At 36.7% G+C, this 19,538-nt stretch overlaps 1 protein-coding gene across 1 annotated transcript in view; it reads left to right on the forward strand.

The window, feature by feature from the left end:
- The window catches only part of LOC132546587 (serine-rich adhesin for platelets-like), a 28,414-nt gene extending 9,333 nt beyond the window's left edge, over nucleotides 1-19,081 (forward strand). The window contains exons 4-16 of the mRNA XM_060210307.1: nucleotides 4,108-4,295; nucleotides 4,678-4,706; nucleotides 4,957-5,028; nucleotides 5,912-5,986; nucleotides 6,804-6,871; nucleotides 8,017-8,103; nucleotides 8,643-8,754; nucleotides 8,903-9,027; nucleotides 9,706-9,809; nucleotides 10,366-10,558; nucleotides 11,846-11,941; nucleotides 12,601-12,706; nucleotides 13,382-19,081. Of these exons, the coding sequence (XP_060066290.1) occupies nucleotides 4,108-4,295; nucleotides 4,678-4,706; nucleotides 4,957-5,028; nucleotides 5,912-5,986; nucleotides 6,804-6,871; nucleotides 8,017-8,103; nucleotides 8,643-8,754; nucleotides 8,903-9,027; nucleotides 9,706-9,809; nucleotides 10,366-10,558; nucleotides 11,846-11,941; nucleotides 12,601-12,706; nucleotides 13,382-18,260 (6,134 nt within the window). The 3' untranslated portion in view covers nucleotides 18,261-19,081. The remainder of the gene's footprint in view (nucleotides 1-4,107; nucleotides 4,296-4,677; nucleotides 4,707-4,956; nucleotides 5,029-5,911; nucleotides 5,987-6,803; nucleotides 6,872-8,016; nucleotides 8,104-8,642; nucleotides 8,755-8,902; nucleotides 9,028-9,705; nucleotides 9,810-10,365; nucleotides 10,559-11,845; nucleotides 11,942-12,600; nucleotides 12,707-13,381) is intronic.
- Nucleotides 19,082-19,538: the final 457 nt, after the last annotated feature.

Raw genomic sequence — 19,538 nt, forward strand, 5'->3', positions numbered from 1 at the left:
GTTTAGATCCGTTGCTCTGAAAAAAAGTATTCAGTTTAACTTGAAGCAAATTTGGTATATAGCTAGATTATGTAGTAAATAAACACCTCAGTAGATATATTTACAAAAGTTCCTCCAGGATTAGGGACCAGCAACTATGAAAATTACAGATGCTGAGCAGCTAGACTTCACGTTAGGCTCAGTTTCTCCGAGAGTACAAGCTATTCCTTCTAGATCTAGAATATATCGTACAGTGGACATCTCAGCAAACCAAAATAAAAACATGAATTTTATCTTTGGTGAATTTTCGGTAAAAAAAATTCAGATTTTGATAAATGTCTGCAAAGTCTCCATGATTTGTTACATATCACTCTTTCTGAGAAGGGGCAGGTAAACTTGTGTGATATTTCACATTACTTGTTTCAATTTTACAACAAACTAAAGCAGAAGTGAATATTTGAGGTGAAGATGTCATATTTGTGTGAACTCTGGTGGGAATTGAAGAGTATGCAGAATTTTCATTTCATGTATTTTTCTATATGTTAATGTTTTAAACATGACATCATTAAATAAAATTAATTCGGAAATTCAGTTTTTGGGAGGATGGAGATAAATGTTGGTGTATTTTGTATGTTGTTTTAAAAAAAGACCATACAAATAAAACAGGACAAGTGTGATATATAATTATGCATAAATGTTGTACTTAGCATTAATTCCTCAAAATTTGCTTTGCTGATAGATTTTTCTGTTGAAATTGTAAAGCTTGAGTAGGGTTGGAGAAGAAATGTCCAAATGACACTTGGTCAATGCTTTAGCTAGTAGTATAGTACCATGTGGAAGTAGAGACACAAGATATACGAGAACATGTGAAGACATATATAATGGAATTTGGTCATTTAAAGATGGAGTATATTTATATTAACAAAGTTTAATATCCTTTGTATTCGATATTGGCATTGAATTTACTCAAGTCCTTATGAAAATTTGGCTGAATTTTTCAGTTCTGTTGAATGAAGACTGATGATAACCATGATACTGGCTAAACTCGGTATAAATAATTAGATAGAGAAAGGTGCTAATTCTGCTGTTATCTTGTAATGATGTTGTAACCTTTGTACTGAGCCTTAAATCTGTTGGGTCGTCAATCTAGCTGTCTGATCCATGTTCGGTATAATCTTTCTCCAACTGCCTTATATTGTAATGACTGTACAGGGTATTCTGTAACACATCAACCCACAGTGAGGACTTGATATCTTAAAATCATATGAAGAAGAATAGAATTGGATATTGAATATGAAATATTTCGTATTTTTATGAGAATATTTAGATTTATCTGTAAGAATTTTCATGACATGCGTACATATTGCTAGTCATAGTTATTGGAGTGTAATAACTTGTTGTTGTTCAGCTTTTCAGACGTAGAAACAGACTCTAATGTAATGTTCTGACGTCATTTTCTCAAATTATGATTTCCAAGACATTTTTGTTTAACAACTAGCAGCTCCTACACTGACACAGGTTAACATGGGAGAACCAAATTTTATTGATTTTCGGGGTTGTGTTACTGGTATGAAGGTACTAGTGTTGGATGAATCCTATTCCACATGCTGTAAAACCTGGTCCACTAGACTAGTACTGCCATCTGATACCTGCTCATTTGTTAGTGTAAATAAAACCCATCATGATGTATTTGTGTCAAAAAGTAGACAACATGGGTAAAAGTATTCAGAATCTTGCAGACCGGTCTTAAGCATGGATGTTCAGACAGAGTTTGGTGTTCTGGATAAAGTATTTTATTATGATTGCTAAAAGGGTTTTTAGATTTGCTTCATGTAAGATAGGTCATGCATGTGCTTTTGTGTTTTATTTCAGGATGTGGTAATTTTGTAATTGAATACATGTTAATATAATTTTTTTTTCAAGTGTCAAATAATCCTTTTTATCAATGATAATTACATGGAATATTAAGTCTGTGTTGATTATTATTAGAAAGTCAAATATTCTTTTAGCGTGATCATGATAAGAATATTTAAATGGGAGTGTGGTTGGGCTTGGTACAATATTCCCGTCCTTGACAATGATGGGCACCAACAAGCATTGTTGATATTGTAGTAGATACTATGTCATGTTCATACATGGTCTGATACCTTAAACTAAATTTCCTATACACCACATATAATGGTATGTTCAAATTGATCGTGGTTTTCTTCACAAATAATGTGTTTCAGCCTTGTGATTGTATAACTCAGTTTTTTTGAAAGTTTTGTACAGATACACAGTGTCATTGGTTTGTAATTTTAGAAGAATTGATTTAAATATGTTGTGTTGGCATATATTTTGTTATTCATTCTTTTAATTAAACTATTGAAGGTGCTATTACAACTTCAAATTTTGATCTAAATTTTGATCTGAGTTTGGTATTAACAAAACATGTTATGCTGTAGGATTGGACCATAAACCATGGATTTTTCCCTAGAAATTTGAATATTCATTATTCATTCATGAGCATATACGATATGAATGATAATTTCCTAATAATCAGCATTTCCAATATGTATATATGTGTGTATGAATGAAAGGAGATTATTGTGCAGACAGGATAGACACACGTGTGATGTTTATATTGACTGTTGTTCATCACAGCTAGTCATTGTGGTAGGAGACACTTCATTGATTCAGCTGTGAAAACTCGGTTCAGATGGAAGATGATAAGGCAGTGGTTGGGATATTGGACACTGGGTTATAAAATTAATAAATTCAAATTATTTACTGATATAAGAGTAGAGACAGCTGTTTTCCCAACAGTTACAATATGTGCCTCAGAGACCTTGTGGATGGATGGATGTCTGTATAGCCACACATCCAATATTTGTGTCCATGTTGAAGTGAAATCAATACATGTGTGTAGTATATTGATTACCGTCCCTGACCTTCAACCCCACAATGACAGACGATCTGTGTCTACCTCGTTGTCATTTCACTGCCGTCATGTAGAAATATACACATATTGTATGTGCTGATCAGCTATACTGTTGGTTTTATCGTGAAAGCTTGTTTTACTTGACTTGCTCTGGGTCTTGCCTAAACAATTAGATGTTGGCAGAGTTTATAAATGATTCCTGAAAAATTTGTACATTACAATTTGAATGTTAATTACATAAATGTATTATAAATTTAAATGTTGTGTAGAACTGGATATCTTTTTAAAAATATGCTCTTTAGGTTTTAAGGGAAAATTATGCAAAAAATGTTTTAAAAGTTGACTGAATAATTTAGATTTGTGATAATTAAAAGTGGTTACTTTGATGTTTGATGTTCAAGGCAAAAAAAAAACCCCACATTTATACATCAAGACTATGAACCATTTGTGGTGGGTTATAAACACAACTAATACCAAAACAAAATTTATATGAAAAGAGATATTTCTTTTATTTTAAACAAAACATTTTTATTCATGAAACAGTGTAAATGAAATAGCAGGCTAATAATTAACGAGTTTAATTTTATGAGTTTTAAAATTTGATGGATTTGGGGGCAAAAACCTCTGAAACCATATCAAGATAAATATTAATTATTTCTGTTTTGAGTCATTATAAAGAGTAGGACTGAAGACAAAAAGACAATGCTGTGGAGTTCTTCTTAAAAAATTTGTTTCATTTTCAACTTATTGTTAGTGTGGTTTTCAGTAAACTGTAAATGTATCTATATTGTAATTTAGTCTACATTCAGATTTAGGAACCAAATTACATTAAGAACAGGGTATTTTGTCTATCCAGGGGATAAATTTTGAATTGTAGGTCACTAATACAGCATGTAGATAAAATGACTGCTACTGAAATTGTAATAAAATACACTTTTACCGTTGGTGAAGGTACAACGTTTAAAATGATTTCTGGATGTGATGATATATTAAGGTGCTAGATCAATGTAATCTGAATGATGATGATATATCTTGTTCAATCAATCATGTATCAATGATCTTAAATCTGTGTGTATTGAATGACATATACAGATGTATATTATTTGATGGAATTATGAAATGTACCTGTACTATAGGTGCAGTTATTTACCGATATTTTAGATGATATTTAGGTTGTGACATATAATGATATGTATCACTATTTTCAGTGGTGAATCAACAGTCTTTACTGGAGAGGTTGGAATCCATAGCCCGTCAGCTTGGTCTCAGCTTCAGTGTGCCTTCCTCACCAGAGAATCGTGCTGTCATCAGCTCGGAGATGTTCCGTGTGGAAATTATCATGGAAACTGGGGGTGTAGTTAAGGATGTCAAGGTTTTTCACAATGGAGATCCAACGGTAATATCATTATTACCTTTTAGATGTTTAACAGTTAATGGGTGAAAAATACTTGCTTTGTTATGCGAAAAATGACATCAAATGCTTTGTGGCTTGTTATATTACAGGTAAAGTATTTAAAAGAAGGATTACTAAAATGCATTTTGTTAATCCAGCAATGGTACCAAATCTTTGGTTATTCTGTATGTCATGTATTGGGCAAGTTCAACAATTATTTCATTATGACAAAAACGTATTTAAGAAATATTTTTTGCCAATATTCAACAACTTTAAGACACCTTTGCAATTTGTTATTATTCCATTTAAAGGGGGTTGAATCTGAATCTTGTTTTGTTTCTGAATGTATTTTCATCACTGATCATCCATTGTTTTCTTTTCACAGAGTTGTGAGGAGCTTACAGAAATATTAAGGTAGAGTACATGTTTAGATCATTTACTTAAAAATGTAATTTAAGAAATGTTTTTTTAGGATTTACTAAAATCCTTGCTTTTATTACATGTAGATTTATTCTTGTTAATTGGCATCCATTTAAATTGGACTCCTGTGGATTATATAAGTATTGGTTTGATTTTACTTTGAAGAGTTTAGAATTAATAATGGAAGTGAATGCATGATTTAAAGGAGACTCTGTAACAGACATGATTTCCTCTGTTATTTCAGCAAGGGGCAGTTTGATGAGTTTGTTGTTCACCTAGAAGGTCTGCAGGATATCTACAAGATACCGGGTGACAAGTAAGTTGTCATTCTAAGCATTTCCATAGAAACTGAGATCATGGCTCATTTCTACATGGTGTTCACAGAAATCCAATTAAAAGTCACACAGCGTGCATTTTCATCACCTATAGTCATTAAGTGAAGTGAGATTTACACACTAGAAGCAATCACTTTTATGTCCACAGAAAAGTACACGTGTACGAGTTATCTTATGAACCGCTCAACAAATTTAGTTCAAATTTACACCATTATGTTCAAAAATTATGTTCTACACTCAATTTGATTTTAGTGGTCTTTGGTCAAGATGAAAAGGTCAGATAAAAAGTCTGTACAAAATATCTTTTGAGATCATGTATATAGTTAATGAACATGTAATTGGGGTATGTCTGTGTAAGCTTGTGAGTGTTCATTGTGATTCAAGGATAGCAGAGCAGCAGTAATATATCATTAGGATTAAATGAAACACCATAACATCAATATCATTGCCATAGGTCATGTTAGTATCGTCAGAAACATACAATCATTTAAACTGGAGAGTTTCAGAAATCAGATATTAAAGTCTGTGTCTTGATCAGTGTGATAAACTCCATATCCATCCTAGATTTCTGTCTCCATGTGGGCCAAATCCACTGACTTTGTGTACCACTCTTTTCACATAATTGCCATTCATTGATCTGCTCTGTCCACACACCCATGCCTTTGATCATTGTCAGTACCAATCCACACTCTCCATATCAAACCAGATTCATTGACTCATTGTCTGTACCAATCCACACACTCTATATCAAACCAAATCCACTTTCATTGTCAACAAGGGTTTTGTGTACATAGCAGAGCATACATATTTGAATAAAGGTTTAGTACAACAGATTTTCATGTGTGCTTTGATTTATCACTCCAGAAAACAGAAGTCAAAGGCCTTCTTAGCCTTGCATTCTCTGGAAACAGATCTCAACAACCTTGCTCAGCTACAAAGGTATGTATGGCTGACACAACATTGCTGGAATCAGATTTAAAGTAAACCTTACAGCATCTTATCTATTACATCAACAAAATTCACATATGAACTTATTGTTATGTAAGAGGTATATATTTTATTCCTAACTTCTGTGTTGCGATGCAAACAATCCTGCTTTTTAACGAATGTTTTCTTCAGTTTGGTCAGTAGAGTTAGTAGTTCTTATAATACAACCAGTATAAGATTTGAGTGTGACGTTTCGATGACTACACGGTCACCGTCAGACAAGTGACCAGTATGGAGCATACTAGCACTGATGTACAGAGTGTACAAGATGGTAAGGAATCAACTGACTTTTCTGGCTGTATCCTATGTTCACTATCTGTACTTTTTGTTTACCTTGGTGTACATAGGGTTATAGTACAGTCAAAAAATTGGTTGATTCCTAACAATCTTGTACACTGCATACATCATTGCTAGTATGCTCCACGCTGGTCATTTGTCTGATGGTGACCGTGTAGTCTTGGAAATGTGACATTCATGAATGTGTTTGTCTTCAATCTTGTTGACAAACACTCATTCTACTAGTTGTATTGTAAGAACTTCTATGTTGTTTCACAGTTTTTTTAAGATATAAGACCTGATCACAGAAGACAGAGTTTATGAAAAGGGATTACTGATAAAACAAGTCACTAGAGGAATGATTAATGATCGTTTTAGACAGATTATCCTAGGAATGAAGTGGTTTCTGTGATGGATTATATTCTATTTACGTTCATTTGACATTCTTAATAATTTTGCTAATTCTATAAATTATTTATTTCATTGGTTATAGTGCTATTAAGGGGGTGGCCAACTGTATCCACAAGTCACCGCTTGGAATTCTGTTGCCTCGAAAGGGTGGTAAGTACAGTTCATTGTTAATTTAACTTGAAGTCTTACCGCTCATAAGCATTCATAGCAACATATAATTGATACGTAAGTTATATAAAATACAAAGACATTATATCATCATGTGTAAATCTTGTAGATGGTATTTAGTTGGTATAAATACTTTGTCATTATTATGTACAAGATAGACAAATTTAAAGAAGATGGACAGCTCTTGTATAGTAACTTAACATAAGTGTGCATTGACTTTACATAGGAATACATAGGCTAGACTAGAACCATAAAGTGCAGTGACAACAATTACTATCAACATTATCAAGTAAAGTCTCGAACAAGGCATACATATATATATAGAGTGGTGTAGTCAGGAGATTAACGGCAACAATGTATATAATTTTGTAGGCAAACAAATATTCATGCAATGCTAATCAAAGTGAAAATAAGTTGGAATCTAGACCGTACTGATAAGTTTGATTGAAGATACTTGCCTAAGATATAAAGTTCCTTTCTGTTTCATACAGTTAGCAGTTGGACAAGTTTATATGAAGATGGACGGTTCCAATAATATTTTTTTAATGAATTTTGCAAATAGTCTCCCTCAGAATAGTATGATAAAGACCTTCTTCTATACATAACTGTTGGGATGAAAGTTGTAATTTCAAAAAAAGTTGAAGAAATGCATCTGGGATAGACTTTGTTAAACAAAATTACAGTGTAATACTACCTATCAGGAATTTATACGTTAGGATTTTGACAATGTAAGGGTTACACTGTCAATGTACCATTCTTTATAAGGAGTTAGAAGTGGGTTGAAGTAATTACTTTACAATTAACACATGTTGATAGATTAAAATCGATTTACTAAAGGAAATATGCCATAATATGCTGTCACTGTGACAGAGGTGAGTTGTGAGAGCAGATCTTATCTGGTATAGAAAATGTTTTTAAAACGAAGAGGATTAATACCTCTTTTATATGTTTTTGACCAGAGAGTGGCTGAAACTTATTTCATTATTTATCATGGTTATAGGACATTTTTTTCATGACATTTACAAAATGTAGCATAACCCCTTAAGATATTAGATGTTTACATTATATATTTTATCTCGAAGTAAGCTAATGCATATTTGTGTATAATACTTGTCTTGATTTTGCAGGATGTCCAATGAAATTAATATACTTTGTTTCACCATATGATCTGTTGGATAAAAAAACCAAATCGCCACATCCTATGACTGTAGAAGGTAGGTGCACTGAAGAATGACTAGAATTTTCAATTCTTATAAATGTGATCTTTTATAAGTAAAGTTCATTGCATAACTTCACTTAAGACACTCACATGAAAATTTTCTCATAGCTGTCTTTTAGAGTTTTTTGTTTGTTTACTGTTCCTATTAGATTATTTGTTGGCCTTAGGAACTTTTTTGAATTGATTGACTGTTGAGATTTGAATAAGAATAATATCACTTAATAGACCAGAGTAATTATTTGTCGTGTTTTAATTGTAATGGAATATAACCAAGGCCAGAGTAATTAGATGTTTGTTGTCATGTTTCAGCTATAACAGAGTATAACCTAGGCCAGAGTAATTAGATATGTATTGTCATGTTTCAGCTATAACAATGTATAAGCTAGGCCAGGGTAATTAGATGTTTGTTGTCATGTTTCAGCTATAACAGAGTAAAACCTAGGCCAGAATAATTTGATATTTATTGTCATGTTTCAGCTGTAACAAGAGTATAAGCTAGGCCAGAGTAATTAGATGTTTGTTGTTATGTTTCAGCTATAACAGAGTATGAGCTAGGCCAGAGTGTGACAGTGTGTATAGAACCCTGCAGTCCTAATAAGCTACAAACAATACCACTGATGAGTGTTGTCAAACAAGATGGCAAGAGGTAAGGTGTAACGGGTGTTCTCATGATCAATTACACTCTTACTTTGGAAATGGCAAATTTCGTCTCCTAATTGTTATTATAAAAGATTTTCAATTATGGATTTATTCTTCAATATGTTGGTGCTTTGACATGTTGTTATTGTTTTCAGTCTTCCCTGCTTTCAAGGCCTTTCCAACGTAAACAGTTGTACCTTGTCTGCCTGTTTTGTGTTGGTCCTTCCCCAGCCAATTCCAGTGGCCATGTCCAATGTGCAATCTATCCAGAGTGTAACAGGTAACTTATAGCTCTCATCATGATCTCAGTTTAATCAGGATCTCAGGATAATAACCATGATCTGAGGTTAATCATCATGGTCTTGGGTTAATCATCATGATGTCAGGTTAGTCACCATGATGTCAGGTTAATCATCATGGTCTCAGGTGAATTCTGGTCTCAGATGAATCATGATCTCAGGTTAATCATTATCAACATGGTTATAATTATCTAGAACTTAACCTAATGGTCTGGAAGATTCAGTGCCTCAGGTTTGATCTTTTTGCTTTCAATGTAATCCTTATCTCAAATTGATCCTAATGGTCCCAAGATAATTCTGTTTGTCTTGGATTAAACCAGCTGCTGTCAATTTACATTTGTGTAAGAAGTGATAAATCTATTTAAGGCTATGGCTTTGTAAAAAAATCTCATCCCAGGAAGGAGATGTTACAGAACGATACCTTAAGGCAGAATTCAATTCCAGATCAAAGAGTATTTTCCTTCACACAATTGTTTCAAAATAGCAATGAAGTACACATGTATTAACAATTTTTCGTCCCTTGTTGTCTTAACAGAAAGACAATTAGAAATGTTGTCCTTTCATATAAACTGGATGGGACAGAAAGCACTAGATATGCTGTATAAAAATTTCCATGTCTCATGTTCAAGAGACCTAATTCTTTTGAATATTTGTTGTAGAACTAGATGTGATATCTGTTGGTGAGACGAAGCCCTTGTTACAACTCATAAATCAACGGGCAGCCAAATCACAGAGTCATAAGGAGGGCAAGGAATTTTTTGTTGTAAGTTACAGAATATTTGATGTTTATAATTATGGATCAGGCCCCACTTGTATAAAATATCTCAATTTAAGATTTCCTCAAGCCCATATTTTCCTCAGCTAATATCTCCTTGAAAATATCTTGTATGAAAATTCCTCAAGGAATTTCAGGACATCCTAGCCAATGACTTCCTCCTGTTCCTTGAGAAAATTTTATACAAGCCGTTTTAGAGGAGATATCAGCTGAGGAAAATCTCGACTTGAGGAAATCTCAAGTTGAGATGTTTTATACAAGTGGGGCCAGGTCAAGTTACAATAATCTAGATAAATGTACACGTTTATGTGAAATGATTTCTTTGCAAAAATCAGTACATTCCAAGTTAGATTTTTACTTTAACTAGTGTAAGATAAAAGAAAATGTCTGCCGTTATTAAACAAAAAGCAATCGTCTCGTAATTCATAAGACATAATTAAAAAAGAGTTGATTTTAAGGTTGTGATTGATAGAAATTGCATTTAGATCTGAAAAGAATCCTCATTACAGAAAGGTGTTTCTCTCTATATATGATATTGTTTCAGACATTGCCCGATCAGCAGCATGTATATTTTATGAGTGACATCAGTGGGTGTTCACTTGACCAGCCAGCCATCATGGTCAGCCGAATCCCATTCACACACCCAACTAGTGTGGCACAAGTCCTTAATCATCTTCGACAACAGGTCATCTTTAACACTGTTATAGAGAGTTGTATTCGGCCTAATGCACAACAGGGTATGTGTTACTGCCAGTTAAAACTGCTTTATTTGAAGTCAACCAGGTATTATAAGATGTCATTCACAGATTTATGAATCTCTGAATACATATAGTTTACATCCAGTATGATGTATCATTGTACCAGGTGGATAAATTTTTTTTCTCTAAAAGCTATTCTGATATTGATTAACAATTGATCAAATCTCTTTGATTATATAGGATCAGCATATATGCAACAACAACTGATTCTCAGTACTAAATAGAGATTAATATTGTGATATATTGTGTACAAGTTTGTCACAACTTTTTGATGAACCACTAAATTTTCACCACAAAATGAATGTTGGTAGGGTATGTACAAACTGGTTTTATCCTTCCATTCATCCATCTGTTCATCCGTCTGTCTGTTTGTCCGTCCAGTGGCATATCTAGAAATCAATTCAAGATAACTTAACAAAACATCATATTAACATCATCTAAGTGTTGTAGTACTGCTTTTTACTATGGAACAGCTTTCAGTTTCAATATTCATAAAGTTACCATGGAAACAAATACAGTCAAACCTTGCTATCTTGAAATTGGCAGGACTGTGGGAAAATTTTGAGTTTTGTGAGTATTTGGTTTCAGTAAGTTCTGATATTTAGTGTAAAGTTTGGCCAGACTGACTAAATACTTTAATTATTCAGGGTCTTCAAGTTATAAGAGATCAAGTAGACGAGGTTCAACTATTGTTAAATTCTTTGATTTAAGTGCTGTTTTAGTGTATCTCTAAAACTATTCTAGGTAATTCCACAAAACTATTGTTACCACGGAAACAAATAGTCAAAATAACTGATTTAAGTATTTCCAGAACATATTTGCAAGATCCTTTCAAATAATTCCCTGAAACTTCTATGATAATCAATGGATTGGTTTTATAGTGATTCCTTTTGCTATAAAGTCATTTTAGTTTGTTGATTTGTTTGCCATGGAAACTGTCAAGTTCACTGATTCACAGATTTCAGTGTTTCCAGACCATATCTTCAAAACCATTTAAAATAACTTCATTAATAAGATTCAAATTACCACTTCTGACCCTCTCAACATTCCATTGAATAGTCTCAGCTAGATATTATGTCAGAGACTGGGCTCTCTTTGCAGGGGATCTAAACAACTATATCCTTATTCAACGACAGGCAGAGCAGCTCTACAATACATGTTTTAAATATTGCTGTCTGTATACATAATTGAAATATTGATAATTTTGTCCATGTAAGTAGTGGTTATAAAATACAGCATTCTTTCAGCAGTTTGATCTCATTGCAGATATCAAGAGTTCTGTGGTGTTTGATTTAGCAGCAGCCTCATTACAGAGTTTGACAGTTACGTTTGAGCATCCATTACAAGATACTATGGTAACAGGTACGGTGACACTTGTCTAGTGAAAGCTTACTTTATCTTTCACATTAAATGACATTTAACATGTTCTCTGTCAACTGAAATCTTTCTTGATCACCTACACAAAACATAGGACTTGTTCAACCTGTCTTGTGTTTTCTTTATCTCTCACAAAGCAAATCAAATTGTCCTGAAATAAGCCCAACCATACAATGTTTTTGTGTATACAGGATAAATATAGTAAGAAATAGTAGCTAGAGCACATTTATTCTGTGCATAGGTCGCAGAATGCATTCAGTGCTATAAACTGTTCATGTTAAACACTCATGTTGTTTCTGCTGTAAAGTCTCTGACTTAATTTAGCCAGTATTAATTGGATATTACAATAATGGAGAAGCTATTAGAAAACATATCCTTAGACCCATGGGGTTGAGAATTCTGTTATCTATAAAGATAAGAGAGATAACTCTAACACAAATAGAGTAATTCTGCAAGAAAACAATGCTAAATGTTCTTTTCTGTAAATCAATCAGTCCGATAAATAGAACTTCTGATGAAGGTTATTGATGGGATATGATTCCTTTATTTAAATCTGAGAGTAATTAAACCGTGTACCATATCATTTCTTACATCACTGGTTTTTAAATAAATGTGTGATTTGTATATGTTCTTGTTATCTACAGCTGATGTGGACTTGTGTGATATTACCAATGTAAAGTTCAAAGTGTGTATAGGTCAGGACGGTGAGGAACTCTGTTCGGATGATATAGCAACAAAAATATTCCAAAGGTACTTTCTGATCTTACTGAACTTGTAATAACCTAACCAATGTAACCTTTAGTCCTTGATGTATTGTAAAGCAGCTCTCTGGTAAACACTGTCCCAAACCAGCTTTCAGCAAATATATAATGAAATAAATTCAAACAATATGTACATGTATTATGTTAATATTATTTATGTATAATCAGTTACTTTGTAAAGTCATTCGCTTTTTCAATTTTTTGTGAGAACTTTGCTGAACTTAAGGAGCATTTGTGCTAATTAGAAAATATTACTGAACTAAAATTTGAACATTCTGATCCACATGAAATCAACAGTCTTAATCATAGTAATATTATCTTGATCCCAGTATGTGAAATATGAGGTATTATATGGTAACATAATTCTATGCACTATAATTGTTCTTCTGAGGAGTGTGTTTAGAAAGATTGATGTTCTGTTAGTGTAGTGGTAGAAGTATTTGTGATCTGTTAGGATTTGAAGGGTTACATTGATTGTGATAATTATTGTAATTAAAAGATCTGTGACATTATTTGTGGAATGTTCAGATTGTAAATATTCAAATATAACTTTAAATTAACTTAAATTTAAATGAGATATTTAGATGTATTATCTCAGTTGTAATACCTGAAGTATTTTGTGTCTTGTTCTGATCATTAATTCATGTGTATATGTCTGTTGCAGGTGTTTGTCTATACCAGTCACCCTGCGATCTGTAATACACAAAGTGTCAGAAAAACTACGCAAGGAGCCCACACCAGAACCTGTGCCAACAAACAACCACAGAAAGCAGTGGCCCAACTTTCTACCAATTCGCTACAATCCTGTTCACATTCATATGGACAATAAACAGACAAATCTACTACACAATCTGTTGCCACCACAACAAGTGCCCATCAAGATGCAGCCAAATATGGCTGTACCTGTGGGTCTACCTCAGAACCCAGTGATGGACACTAGTACCACTCCCACGGACGACAAGCCTAGCAGTAATCCTCTCCTGGCTACTCTTCTGGACCAGGACTCTCCCAGTCCCGATTCATCTCCCGTCAACGAAAGTCCCATGTTGTCCAAGTTACTAGGGGATGATACTCCAGCCCTCGCTTCAAGTATCCCTGCACCACGTGCACAGAAAGCTAGAAAACTAGGCAAGAGACGCTCACGAGATACACTCAGTGGACGAAGCCCTAAGCATAGAGTGTCCGACAGTGATAGTAGTAGTGTTAGTATGGACCATTTAGATTCCAGTATTTCATTTGATGACTTGCATCATCCTGGTTCTGGTGGAGGGGCAACAGGGGGAGGGATGGGTCATGCCCATCCTCAAACCCGAGAGGGAAGTAGTTCAAGTATGACTATTGACCTTACTACACCAGAACCATATCCCATGGAATCACCCATGAAAAAGCTGGAGAACACTTTGGATAGAATTATACCCAAGGACCAACAACAATACCAACAACTTCAGCAACAGCAACAACAACTTCATCAACAGCAGCTTCAACAGCAACATCAGCAGCACCAACAACACCAGCAGCACCAGCAACACCAGCAACAAAACCAACACCAGCAACAAAACCAACATCAGCAACAAAACCAACAGCAGCTTCAATACCCTCCGCAACCGGACCTGCATGGTCGGCAGGATAAGGAGTTGTCCATGTTGTTATCTGATGGCAAGGATGCAGATAACAGAAATTTTTACCCAACATCTAATGCCGGGTCAAAAAACGAGATATCGTCTACCTCTCTTGAGGCGCTCCTCATAGGGTCGGGAGAGGTAACTAAGACAACAGATCCAACCTTCTACACAAACAGTCAAACCAACCTTCGCGGGGAACTCAGAAAGGGACTGACATCACCGGGAGTGGTTAGACAAAACTCTAATCAAAATGCTCAAAACCAACATTCCGGGGAGTCGGGGGAACACAATCCCTCTAGTGTTGGCTCTTCCCGCGGTTCAACTAGCTTTTCCCCTAACTATAGTGATTGTGACACTCCAAGGGAAAACAATTATAAGTCTTGTGATAGTCATCCGTACAGTCTGAGTGCAATGTTGAGTAGCAATGTTAGCAGTGGTGTTAACAAAACGGCAGCTAGCTTTCCCACCACACAGATGGTGTACAGCAACAATGTAAGTGTGCAACAGCGAGATATTAAACTGGAAAAGATGGAAAATTCTTCTTTACGATCGCTATTGGACGGAAAAAATCGTTTAGATAACAGTATTGTGAATAGTGATGTGCAAATAAAGTCAGAACGAAACTTAAATCTGAAATTAACATTAAAGAGAGCGCCCCGTGTGATGGAAAGTTCACCTTCACATGTCAGTGATGTGTCATTGCCGAAGAGTAAAAGTACTGGAATGTTTGACTTTCAAAGTGACGATGACGAACCTTTCGAGAATTTTAAGGAACGTCGGAATATGACAGTGAGTGTAATCGCCCAGTCCCCTACCAGGCTTCAAATTAAGCCTAAAATGGCAAATATTTATGATTCAAACAGTGGCAAAATAGACAAATACAAAAAGAATGAGCTCAGGCATAGTAGTAGTGTGGGTGATACTGGCAAGAGAAAACGAAAGCTAGACTCAAAGAAAGAGAAAAAGAAGCGGAAAACGGGAGATAGAAGTAATGATTCCATGGGAGAGGCAGCTGTGTATACGACTTCTACGATGGAAACAGAAGTGAAAAGTGACAATTTAAAGGTGAAGTTTATCAAAAGTGGTAGTAAAGTTTCAATGGAAAGTAGTCCAAAGACTTCCTCCCCTTCCTCTTCTAAAGACAGAGAGAAAGGAGAGAGTTCGAGGAAGGCTTCTAAGGAACATTCAGACAAGTACGAAGTGTCTTCTGTAAAGACTAAATCCTCATCATCTAGTAGTCAAAAATCTTTATCTTCATCACATAGACACCGTTCAATTTCTTCACCTAGCGTCACAGTCAGTAAAGCTGACTCAAAGCTCATCACCAAAACACCAACGATAAAACTGAAGCCCATTACCATGCCTCACAGCTCCTCAGTGAATGTTCCGTCTGTCAAAGCTCCAGCTACCAGCTCCTCTTCCTCCAGTAAGAATGCGCTCACCCCAACATCAGCAACAATTGGTAGAATTGGGGCAGTGTCCTTGGCAACCTCTGGCAGTTCTAAGAGCGGGTCAATGACACCGCCCCCATCTGGGAAATCCTCTTCATCAACGTCAGTGAAAACGCCCCCAATTGGCAAGGGGCCTACGGCAGCATCTATTTATTCAAGCAAGTCTCAGACATCGTCGTCTACCTCAGGGAAGTCATCAGCAGGATCCACCAGTAGAAATCTCGCTTCGTCAGGCCGAAACTCTACAGGGAGTCTGTCCAAAGGGTCTAATGGGCTGCCATCTAGTGGAAACAAAATTTATTCCACTGAGAGGAAAGGTGGTTCGCCTTCACTTTCTGGTGGAAGAAATACACCCAACTCCTCAGTAAAGTCGAGTAGTTCCCTGACAAAATCGTCTACCTCATCCAGTAAACCCCAGTCTGGGAGCTCAACCAATGCTGCCAATGTGTTATCATTTCTGAACACGAATGCCAGTGGAATAGCTAGTCTACCACCAATCCCCAAACGATCTGCATCCTCATCTTCTTCTTCTTCCAGCAAATCCACATCCACACCACTGTCCGCAGCAAATCCTCCCTCATCCACAGTTTCCTCTACATCTTCATACTCATCACCCGTAAATGCTACTGCTGCCATGAAGTCCTCGAGTGCCATAAACAGTAGTACAAGCACATCAGTTTCCAAACCAAACAGTGTCTCTGGATACAGTGGAGGCACAAACAAGACATCCAGTGTTACAATGACTACAGCTGGTGGTAAAGGGGGCAATCCAATCAACAAGTCAAACAACACCTCGCTTCCCAACCAGCATTCTGTGAATAAATCGGTAGGCAACAGCTCTACACCCCCTAGTAATGCTAATCGTAGTTCAAACAGTTCCAATGTGTCTACCAGGCCTTCCTCTGTGTCCGGAACAACCAATGACACAGTCAACAAAAGCTCAAATAAGTCAAGCATTGTACCTTCATCAAGTTCTAACAATATCAACAACCATAGCGTTAACAACAAAATCTTCCCTCCCAGCTCTACTGCACACAACTCCAGCAGTAAATCTAGCATTGCGCCTGTCAACAACATGGAACGAGAACCTGTGAAGAAACCCTCGGTAATAGCACCTGCCACTACAGTCAGCAGTAGTGGTGTTACTACAAGTGTTAGCAGTACAATCAGTGGTATTGCAGGCAATGGGAGTCCTGTCAGCACTATTGTTACCAGTTCAGTAGCAGTTCCTGCCATGTCAGTCAGTGGAGGCAATGGTGGCACCCCAGCTACTCATTCCTCCCCTAGTAGTTCTACAGCAGGTACCTTGTCTGCTAGCGCAATGGCCAAAGCCAGGGCCAGGAAAAGCTCTCTGTCTGCTGTCATTGACAAACTCACAAAGTCCAGTCAGCAAAGTGTTCATGTTAGCAGTGTCCCTGAGGGTGGAGAAGGATCCCCGGGGGAGGAGAGGGGGTATGATGATGCCTTCGAGGCAGAAACAGAGCTTCAGGAAGGTGGAACTGCTGCAAAAACAATTATAAATTCCCAGCCTAGTGAGACAGGCAAAAACGCAAGCAGTAAGTCTGTACAGGGCAGAGGGCGAGCAGAATCTATAGACAGTAAAACTGTATCCAGTGCTAGTGTGCAGAAATCACCTGCTAACAAGACTTGTTCAGATAGTCCCAGCAAAAAAGGAAGTGTTGGTGACAAATCAGCTGCTCCACGGGATGGACGTAGTGACTCTAGAAATTTATTCTCATCAATCATGGATAGTTTATCCTATGAAGAACAGACTTCCAAAGGTGATAAATCTGTTGGTGAAAGTGATAAAACTGTATCTAATTCCAAAAGTAATTCATCTTCACAAGTATTGAATGTTGGCAGTAATGAACGTGAGGGTGGATCACTGTCACGAGACGTTGATCACCCAAGTCCTGCTAAAAAGGCAAGAACTCATTCTCCGAAAGCAAATCCTAACAAATTCAATGGGGAAACATCCTCCCCTAGAGATGCGGAAAGAAAGAGTGACATTGAAAAAGATTTCTTTAAAGTGCCAACACCCAAGTCTAATAGTGTAGAAGAGAAAGACTTGGAGGACACTGAGAATTTAGTGGTGAGGAGAAAGTCGCGTACAAGTACAACCAGACCTGTTCTTAGTCCAGCCAGTCCTGCCAGTAGCCCTGAGAACCTTATAATTGACTGTCAGACAATGTCTCCGCGTACACTTCAAAACAAAACCAACTCACCACAGTGTAACCAGGAGGTGTTGGTAGCTGACACTGTTATAGAGAACAACAGAAGGATTAACTCTGGCATCAAGCCTCCCAAGACTCATACACCATCTCCTAAATTAAAGGGCACACCTCCAACGAATTCTCCCATCACCGTGGTGACAAAGGACCACTCCAACCCCAGTTCTGTTTCAAATCCCTCTCCATGTGACATTGACGATGACCTTATGAATGAGGCCATAATGGGTTTTAACAGCTGAATGTTTGACAATTAACAAGGCGATGTCCTAGTCAGCCACCTCAGTAATCACTATCATCAGGATCACAACAGCTGAATGTATGTTACTAAAATAACGGTGTAAATCTATGTAGAAAAAATCAGTTCAACATAATTTTTTCAAAAAATGTTTTGTCAAACCAAAATTGATGTACCCAGTACTCAAATATTTCAAATGTCTTAATTAATTTGACTCTGTTATTGGACAATGAATCATGAATGTTATATATGTAGCTTTTGGGCCTAATTTAAACTGAATTGGATAAACTGATATCAATCTGGGCACATTATTACACAAGTTTTATATCCTGGATTTGGAAAATATTTAGGCCCATTAAGGGAATAAAAAGCATTTATCAGTCCAGTAAGAACTACTTGCAGAGGGAATATGAAGGGTAAAGCTGTTCTCCATTCAGTCAAATAATAGTTCCTGGTTCGTTATGAAGGGGTATTGTCATTAGGCAGGTACAAAGTGAAGGAGAAAATGATAGGGCAGGTTCTTTTGTGATGATTTGTGGTCGTCAGTGTTGTAAAAGTCCTAGGGTGATGAGCCGAGTTGTCTGTGATGTGTAGGCCCAGAAGTGATGACCTGGAGTTGTCAGTGATGTGTAGGTGAAGGAGTGATGACCTGGAGTTGTCTGTCAGTGATGTGTAGGTCCTGGAGTGATGACCTGGAGTTGTCTGTCAGTGATGTGTAGGTCCTGGAGTGATGACCCGGAGTTGTCAGTCAGTGATGTGTAGGTCCTGGAGTGATGACCTGGAGTTGTCTGTCAGTGATGTGTAGGTCCTGGAGTGATGACCTGGAGTTGTCTGTCCTGGAGTTGTCTGTCAGTGATGTGTAGGTCCTGGAGTGATGACCTGGAGTTGTCTGTCAGTGATGTGTAGGTCCTGGAGTGATGACCCAGAGTTGTCTGTCAGTGATGTGTAGGTCCTGGAGTGATGACCTGGAGTTGTCTGTCAGTGATGTGTAGGTCCTGGAGTGATGACCTGGAGTTGTCAGTTAGTGATGTGTAGGTGAAGTAGTGATGACCTGGAGTTGTCAGTTAGTGATGTGTAGGTCCTGGAGTGATGACCTGGAGTTGTCTGTCAGTGATGTGTAGGTCCTGGAGTGATGACCTGGAGTTGTCTGTTAGTGATGTGTAGGTCCTGGAGTGATGACCCAGAGTTGTCTGTCAGTGATGTGTAGGTCCTGGAGTGATGACCCAGAGTTGTCTGTCAGTGATGTGTAGGTCCTGGAGTGGTGACCTGGAGTTGTCTGTCA

Source organism: Ylistrum balloti, unplaced genomic scaffold, assembly GCF_031769215.1.
Source record: "Ylistrum balloti isolate Yb309-2 unplaced genomic scaffold, AGI_CSIRO_Ybal_v1 Utg369898, whole genome shotgun sequence".
Taxonomy (NCBI): domain Eukaryota; kingdom Metazoa; phylum Mollusca; class Bivalvia; order Pectinida; family Pectinidae; genus Ylistrum; species Ylistrum balloti.